The sequence below is a fragment of the Mercurialis annua genome, linkage group LG3 (genome assembly GCF_937616625.2).
Source record: "Mercurialis annua linkage group LG3, ddMerAnnu1.2, whole genome shotgun sequence".
NCBI lineage: Eukaryota > Viridiplantae > Streptophyta > Magnoliopsida > Malpighiales > Euphorbiaceae > Mercurialis > Mercurialis annua.
In genome coordinates, this window is record NC_065572.1 from 3,775,898 (window position 1) to 3,784,911 (window position 9,014).

General features: G+C 32.4%; 1 protein-coding gene across 2 annotated transcripts; it reads left to right on the plus strand.

Annotated features, from left to right (window-relative positions):
• The first annotated feature begins 960 nt into the window (after window positions 1–960).
• Window positions 961–6,494, plus strand: LOC126675457 (phosphoribosylaminoimidazole carboxylase, chloroplastic). 2 transcript variants are annotated; one of them, XM_050370097.2, is made up of 15 exons: window positions 961–1,240; window positions 1,321–1,539; window positions 1,633–1,744; window positions 2,127–2,189; window positions 2,316–2,454; window positions 2,871–3,000; window positions 3,109–3,256; window positions 3,359–3,532; window positions 3,814–3,901; window positions 3,988–4,104; window positions 4,711–4,808; window positions 4,908–5,025; window positions 5,109–5,203; window positions 5,940–6,046; window positions 6,139–6,494. In XM_050370097.2, exons 1-15 carry the CDS (start codon window positions 1,062–1,064, stop codon window positions 6,230–6,232), a joined length of 1,881 nt encoding a protein of 626 aa, XP_050226054.1. In that variant the 5' UTR covers window positions 961–1,061; the 3' UTR covers window positions 6,233–6,494. The 2 variants fall into 2 exon arrangements, with proteins under 2 accessions (XP_050226054.1, XP_050226055.1); XM_050370098.2 differs by lacking the exon at window positions 961–1,240 and having other exon boundaries at window positions 1,398–1,539; window positions 1,629–1,744.
• The last annotated feature ends 2,520 nt before the right edge of the window (window positions 6,495–9,014 follow it).

Sequence of the window (9,014 nt, forward strand, 5' to 3'; positions counted from 1 at the left end):
ATACCTATTTGAACTCTTTTTCACATAAAAAGTTAAAAATGGATGACTTATTTTAACTTTTTTCAAATGAAAAAGAGATCAATTTAGTACTTGAGGGTGGAATTGAAAACTAAAGGTGTGAATTAGAGTGTAACTGACAAAATTGCAATGTCAGAGTGCATTTGAAAAGGAGCTAAAAGGTGAGTTTTTTTTTTGGTGATTAAACCTTTATTTTGCAATTTTATCAAAAATAATTCATTAAATAGAAAACAAATAATATAAGGACTTATTGACTAATAAATTTTAAAGAGGGATCAAATAAATTTAATGGGTTAAGCATTTGTTTCTGAATCAAAAAATTAAACAAAGAATTACTTTTACCCTGAATTTGCAAAATCGGCTCAAAACCCCCCTATGCTGATATGACACCTTAATTGGAGGGTAATTTTCTAATTAATCATAATTTAATTTAATCAATCACATTTAAATAGTAAATACTAATTAATCATAATCAACCCTAATTAATCTAGGACTTTTTTTGAACTTTTTAAAAAAAATCAATTTTTTTTAATTTCCGGCGAGGTTTGTTTGATTTTTTAAAAAGTTAAAATAATTTTCCGTTGTTTTAGTAAAAATATAAAATTTGGGAGTTGATTTGTTATATATACACATTTTGTTGGTTAATTTTTTATACAATATTTTAAATTAAAGAGATTAAATTATTTTTTTTTAAATATTAATTTATAATGTTAAAAAAATAGAATCATTTTAAATTTTTTGCCATAAAAAACCATTTAAGGAAAAAAAATCACCATAAAAATCGGAGAGTGTCTCTCACTCTCTTGTGTGAGAGTGGAAAGGGGGTATTTGACCCGATTTTGCCAAATTCAGTAAAAGTGATCCAATTTTTTTATTTTGGACTTTTTGATATTTTTGTTAAAAGTTGAGGGGGTAAAGTGATCTTTGTTAAAAAAAATTTGCACCCCTCTAAAGACAAAACCCTAATTTTTTTAATTTTTATTGAAGCGGCAAGCTCAAACTTTTCCGGCAGCTCTAACTCTACTCTCCGGTCTCACTTGACAATGCTGCTTCAACAAACACCGTCAAAACTACTCGTCACCAGTTCCTCCGACTTCAGCTCCGCCTTCCCAAAGCGTAAAAATAGCATTTGCTTCTTAATGGACAAACACAAAGACAGACGGTTTAATCCAATTTTGATTTGCAGAGCTTCGGGAAACTCCCATGAAACCTCATCTATCAGGTAACTTTCATTAATTTCGAGTTAATTGTATTTGGGGAATTGGAGGCATGAACATTGAATTTTGTGTGTTTGTTTTGCAGTAAAAATGAGGAGTGTTCTGTACATGGAGTATCCGAGATTACTGTGGGTGTTCTGGGTGGTGGTCAGTTGGGTCGTATGCTGTGTCAAGCAGCTTCACAAATGGCTATTAAAGTAATGGTTTTGGACCCACTTGAGAATTGCCCAGCTAGCTCTCTTGCTTATCATCATATGGTTGGCAGCTTTGATGATAGTGCCACAGTTGAGGAATTTGCTAAAAGGTTCATAGTTTGTACTGTTTTTATGGATTTATGTTGAATTGACTGTTCTTTGAGAGTTTGTATTCGAAAGGCTGATTGATTATTAATAGTTAGATGTGGAGTGTTGACTGTTGAGATTGAACATGTTGATGTTGCTACGTTGGAGAAACTTGAGAAGGAAGGGGTTGATTGCCAACCTAAAGCTGCTACTGTTCGAATTATCCAAGTATGTCTTCCTCTTCTTCTTCTTTAAGTTTTATAGCTGAACATAATATTCAATTCTGAGTATGCTCCCTTGCTGCCATTTATGAGTCATTTACAATGCTTTCTGAAGCATATAAATGTAACTTTGTTGATGGAGTTTATAGTTACGATTTGACCGTTGGGTATTTTAAAGTTCATTCGGGTGATTTTAAGTGTGGGACTGAATGATTTGATATGTTTTACATTAATAGTCTTCGACAATAGACGGCCTTTATTTAATATGCCTAGAAAATCCGAAAGAAATATTACCCATTATGTTTGTTTATTTATAAATTATAATTAGAACCAAAACATGATGTTTTAGAACATGATTTACGATGCAACTTTTTCCTTGCATCTGTCAGGATAAATATCTTCAGAAGGTTCATTTTTCTCGCCATGGAATTCCTCTTCCTGAGTTCATGCAGGTTGGTAATGGTACTTGTTGACATTATTTATATATCTGAAGGATATTACGGAAGTCACTTGCAGTTGTCATTATTGATAGGTTTAGTTCATTCCAATTCGCTGGTTTTGAACTCTGATTTATACAGATCGATGATTTAGAAAGTGCAAAAAGAGCAGGTGATTTATATGGCTATCCTCTTATGCTTAAGAGCAGAAGGTTAGCCTATGATGGGCGTGGAAATGCAGTTGCTAAAAGTGAAGTAGACCTTTCTTCTGCCGTCGCTGGTAAGATGCTCAGGCTTAAGTATTCTAAGTGTAGAAATTTCTTATAACCTTTTTTTAAATCGATTATTGAGCCATGCAATGCTGTATTTTAAATAAATGTGTTAAATTTTAGAATTCTTTTTCTCCAATAGATTGCCATTGTGCACGTTAAGGATCTTTTTGTTCAACATCTATGGCTAATAAGAAGGTCCTTCAGTATTCAAAAAAAGAATGCAATTGCTATATAGCGTGGTTATAGCCAATCAAAACAAAATATCTCACCCACTTCAGTTCCCCCCCTCCCCCTCAAATTATGTGTTACAAAGACAAAATTTCAGTTTGACCCATTGTTTATTGTTCGTTTTATGCGTTCTATGTGAGAATTAGTCACGATGAGTGTTATGTCTTATTAACTTCTATGTTTTTTGTTTCTGCAGCTCTTGGCGGTTTTGATCGTGGTTTGTATGTTGAGAAATGGGCACCTTTCATAAAAGAATTAGCGGTCATTGTCGCAAGAGGCAGAGACAATTCTATTTTGTGCTATCCTGTTGTTGAAACCATTCACAAGTAAGATATATGTTCTGTATTTGCGTGTTTTTGTTACTGATGCTGTTATTATTTATGTATTAAAAAAAATTTCTTTCATATATTTGTAACCAATCAGAATTGTCGCAGGGAAAGCATTTGTCACATAGTCAAGGCACCTGCGAATGTTCCATGGAAGGTCAAGAAACTTGCAACTGATGTTGCACATAAGGCTATTAGTTCATTAGAAGGTGCAGGTGTGTTTGCAGTTGAGCTATTTTTGACAAGTGATGGTCAGGTTAAGATTCATTCTCTTTTAATCTTATCTGCTCGGTGCATTTTTTATTTTTAGTAACACGTTTCTCCGAACTAATTTATGATTTTTGTTTGCCTTTAATAGATTTTGCTCAATGAAGTAGCTCCTAGACCTCATAATAGCGGTCATCACACAATTGAATCCTGCTATACCTCACAGTATGAACAGCATCTGCGGGCTGTTGTAGGTCTTCCACTTGGCGATCCTTCGATGAAGACTCCTGCTTCTATCATGTACAATTTACTGGGTGAAGATGATGTTAGTTGCTTTCTTTTTCAGATTTAATTTTTTTTCTTGCAAATTGAAAGATTGAACAGCTCTAGTGAGTTGTTTGGTGCAATATCTTTCTAGTTCAACTAAAGCTGTGAATTCTCATGGATTATGCTTCTGTATCTAATCTAATTTATACAAACTCAGAGTGAAAGTATATGGTATTTGAGCACTCATAGGTTAAGAAGTGTGCCATTTCAAAATCAATGAACATAAGTTGCTCGACTTCAGTTAACAGTTAATTATAATGCTAATATTTATGCTTTCAGGGAGAGCCTGGTTTCCACTTGGCTCATCAACTGATTGGAAGAGCATTGAACATACAAGGGGCTAGTGTTCATTGGTATGATAAGTCAGGTAAGTTTCTTCTTAGCCTTTATTTATATATATTCCAATCTCCTCTTTCTTCTCTTTTTTTATCCATTGTCAATTTGATTCTCCAGAAATGAGAAAGCAACGAAAAATGGGCCATATCACCATTGTAGGACCTTCTTTGGGCATAGTGGAAGCAAGACTAGATTCAATGTTGAAGGAAGAAGATTCTGCTAGTCAATCTGGAGGTAAGTTATTCCAACTGACTTGATAACAAAGTCGCTGCAGTTGATAGCACATGATCTTGATAGAACAAGAAAATTTAACGCAACTTTTAAAACTAGCTGTGAGGTTTTTATTGTTTGCTTATGTAAGTTAAGGAGGCCTTCAAATACAGATATGGTGCTCTCTTATGAAGTTGGATCAAATGTTTAGAATTTCCTTTTTAAGAGGAAAATAACTTCTTTCTTTTTTCTGCTTTCCCCAAAGAGTGGTTAAAAAACTCTTACTTAATTTCAAATTTTGCCTTATTCCTCTTTGTCAAGTTTCCCGGTTGTGTTTCATTATGTCTAGATGCATTCTTTATTGTTGCGCTTAGAAGAGTGGTCTTGTTTAATCAATCAAAGATTCAAAATAACCTCAAAATGTAAAGTTATTTGGTTTCCGAACTGGTCATATTAGTATGTGTCGTGTAGTAGTGTTGAGACATAATTCAAGATTTGCGGTATCAGACACATGTATTTGGCAAGTTATTATACTTTGCGGAAATTCTTAATCAGTAATTTTTTATCTGTAGCAAAAATTGTCTTTTATCTTTCAGGCTGACCAAATTGTAATGGTTTTCCAAAATGCAGTTTTACCGCGTGTTGGCATCATTATGGGCTCTGATTCAGATCTTCCTATCATGAAGGAGGCTGCAAGGATTTTGAATATGTTCAATGTGCCTAATGAGGTAAATTTGATTTTATTGCAGTTTTCCTTTTCAAATTCATGTCCTAATATTAGTTTAGTGTTTACCTTTTCCAATCAAATTATTACCTGGTGTTGATAGGTAAGAATAATATCAGCTCACCGGACTCCAGACATGATGTTCTCTTATGCCTCATCTGCTCGAGATCGAGGGGTTCAGCTTATCATTGCTGGTGCTGGTGGTGCAGCTCACTTACCGGGTCAGTTATAAATACAATGTACCGACTTTCTGCATAATCATTTATAGTGATGGCTTTAACTTCAATGTTGGTTGGATTTTCAGGTATGGTAGCATCACTAACTCCTTTACCTGTTATTGGAGTCCCCGTGCGTCTTTCCACGTTGGACGGAATGGATTCACTCCTTTCAATTGTGCAGGTATAGTGTAATGTTATCCCTCTAGTTCTAATAGTAGTTTCTTAAACAGTACAAATTGAAGCTAAGACAAACCATATCATCTAGTCCTAATGTTAGTACAAATATTTCGTTTTGAGGATACTCTCGATGCAAGGGTGTTCAAGAACCGAACCAATTCGTTCATTTTGGTTTGACATTATAAAAAGATTTCAGTTTTCCGGTTTTGTTTGGTTTTGAACTTAGAAAAACTCAGTTCAGTTTTGGTACAATTACAAACCGAACCACAAAAAGTCCATTGAACTGATAGGTTTGGATAAAAGAATTTACATCTTTGTAAATTTTCAGTTTGATTTAACTAAAAATAATTATGTTAACTAAAATAATTTCAGTTCAGTTTGCTTACGTGTAAACTTACTAAAAAAAAATTCTTTTTTTTGTTTCGGTTTTGTTTTAAGTGTGAAACAAGTTCAGTTCTGTTTTGGTACAAACCAAACCGCAATAAGTAAACCAAATAAAAAAAAACTCCCTTGATTTGACTTTTCAGTTCAGTTTGGTTTGAAAATTTATACATACTAATAAATTCAGTTTGTTTTGATTTAAGATAAATGTAAAATGTTGGTTCGGTTCAGTTTGATTCGAATGCACACCCTAAATGCATGTCATATTTGCAAGAGAATGATGACATAACTCTATTTTTCTCACATCTCTCATTGGAACCTTTCTGTACTTTTGATATTGTTCACCTGTAATGCTGCAGATGCCGCGGGGTGTTCCTGTTGCGACTGTCGCAATAAACAACGCGACAAATGCAGGTTTGTTGGCCGTACGGATGTTAGGGATAAGCGATCCTGACTTGTGGATAAGGTTATCTCTCTATCTTATCGGTTATCACCAATAATGTAAGTTTTAACGTGTAATTGAAGTTTTCCTTATGCCCTATTTGCTGTTGTTTTTAGAATGACCCAATATCAAGAAGACACCAGAGATGAAGTTATGAAAAAAGCGGAGAAATTGCAGCGTGATGGCTGGGAATCTTATTTGAACCCTTGAGCTCAACAATTTTAAACCACTTTGTGGTGTTGAATCTGTGAACTTGGTTCCACATGCAGAAGAACTTAAACTCAACAAGAGGATGATGAGTCGGTGAGCATGTCTGATACAAAATTTTGTACCAACATTGGGGCGGCATTCTGCAGTGTACCAGTTTTTCAAATGATAGATCTAGGAAAATTCTTATTTATATTGGATATTGATGTATCATATTCATTTATAATTTATTTTTCTCACATTATGAAAATGAATTTTATGTGAATGTGAGTTCTTAAAGACTTGGGTTAGGCAAGAAATTTCTGACAGAATTAGGGATGTGCCCCACCAAATGGAATTAATCAAAAAATGAAGTGTTTACAAATTTATCTTTTGTATTTACTAACGAGCTATAACTCAAATAGTGTAAACGCTGTTAAAGTTGTGGGTTCAATTCCTCTCATAAGTGTTTTTTCTTTTTCAATTATCAAAAAAGAAAAATCTTTTATATTTGAATTAATCATAAAATTATTCAAAAATAATAAAAATCTGAACTAAATTTTAAATTTTCATATTTATCTAATAAAAATCTTAACTTTTATGATTTTATTTTGCTATAAAAAATACCCTAGATACTTATTTCATAATTCAAAGATAGATTGTTGACATAGAATGGATAAAATGAATTTTTTTACGTGTTGAATGAAAATTTAAGGTGTTATGTGAATTTTTTTCTTTGTTTGAAAATGTGTTTTTTGGAAAAATTTGGCCTCTTTAGGCCATTTTTACAGTTTTTCCTTTTTAAAAATAAAAATAAAATATATTTTCATAAAATTGAGCTGAACGGAATAGAGTTTCATTTTTTATTCTCTTTCAAAAACTAATTGGTTGTGGTATTTTTGTTATTCAATCAAAATACTGAATACACGGCCGGACAGTAGGATCTTGGTTTGGTTTCATAATGTGAAAAAAGAAGTTGGCCAACAAAATACCTTAAAATGACTGCTTCAACTCTTGAATTGCATCAAAGTTTTTTTCTTATGGATTGTTTATTACTCAAAAGGCTCGTGTCTTTGATTTAGACCATCGCCATTCAACCTTCAATTCCGCGGCTTAAAGTCAACAATTATTTCACTCATTACCAAAAGTCATCGGTCGAACCCATTTTTTTAAATTCATATATAATGCATGCAAATGCAATAGCTTTGCCACATAACATAACATTAAACACATTAAAAATCTCCATCTTATTCATTTTCAGTTTCTTATCGGAGCATCGAACGACGACGCATTATGGGATATTTTAGAAGTTATGTGCCGATAATAGTAGTATTCGTTCTTATTTTAGTGGCGGCTCGGGTCGAACGGACAATGGCGGTGAGGCCATTATTAGAGGAGAAAATAAATCTTAAGTTACAATCTCTAGCAAGGGGTAAAGTACCGTCGTCTGGTGCATCTTCATGCACGAATATTCCGAGAGTCGGCCGCGGCGGCAAGTGCCCGTTAAATGAAATGCACATTGCCGGCCATGTTCATCATGTTCATGCTTAATCTGAAATTGTTTCTATTGTTAAAGATACTCAAAATCAATATTCAAGCTCTTGATATCATTTCAATTATTTGGAGCAAATCCGCTACGGCTAGCTGTGAATTAAACTAAAATTGATGTTAATTCTTTTTGATTTTTAGTTATTCATATATGAACTTGATTTGTTATATGTATGAGAAATTCAACAATTTTTTTGAAGAGAATTATAGTTGACAATTTAATTTTTGTTTTAGGTCTATATGTTTGACCATTTTTATTTAAGAAATATATATAATCAGCAATTGAGTGAAAGTTTTGACTATTTTGGTTCTACATATGCATACTAATTTAAAATAAGACTTATTTCAGCGTGTTGAGTACTTACTGCAGATGACTTTGATGTCATGGAGTTGAACATAATATCAAACTTCAAAACTATTGTTTGAGAATTCGATAGCTATCCATGCACATCCAAATTTTATACAAGTATTTACGGGAGTTTAAATACCATAGGTCACTAAACTTACTTGTTATTACATAAAGGGTGTTAAACTTCATTTTGTAATAAAAAATTATTGAACTATATTTTCTATTACAAAAAAAATTATGTTGTTATAATAAAGATAATGAACTTCTCATGAATTACAAAAAGATCAATGAAATATACCTTCTATCGTAAAAAGGTCACTGACCTATGTATTTTTTTATAATTTTAGCTTGCCGCATAAGTAACAACGCTGCATTTTAGCGTGAAAATGATGCGTTCTAAACTATAGAAAATACAAATAATGCAACAAATACTCCAATAAAGAAATGTCCAAATATATTCAAGAAACACCCTAGACTTAAAACTCAATTTTAAATAAAAATACATTAATGCATGCTAGTATATAATTTGCTGTCGTATGAAAAATTGTGGTGAGTAGCAATTTGAATGAATTGAACTTGGAATGTTTTGAACTTAACATCCACAAGTTGAAGCTTTTCTCTGGACTCTTAAGCTAGAGAAATTGAACTAGTTACAGTTTAGCCTAATTAGCCAAAATAAATGGATAATTTTATATAAAATTATTTTCTTTTAGGGACGATGACAAAAGTACCTAAAATTTTAAAAATATTTACAAAAGTACCTGTAAACTTTTTTTATTTACAAAAATACGACTGATTTAAAATTAATTACAAAAGTACCAAAAAATAAAAATTAATTACAAAAGTACGATTTGTATAATGTCGGTATAATTATGGTATAATTTTAGAATATTAAAACTATAAATAAGA

Bases quoted from the DNA above. Each gene is read 5' to 3' on its own strand.
- LOC126675457 (XM_050370097.2), top strand. From the start codon at position 1,062: ATGCTGCTTCAACAAACACCGTCAAAACTACTCGTCACCAGTTCCTCC. The intron at 3,902-3,987 runs GTAAGTTTCTTC...TTGATTCTCCAG, and splicing joins TCATTGGTATGATAAGTCAG to AAATGAGAAAGCAACGAAAA. The intron at 5,026-5,108 runs GTCAGTTATAAA...TTGGATTTTCAG, and splicing joins TGGTGCAGCTCACTTACCGG to GTATGGTAGCATCACTAACT.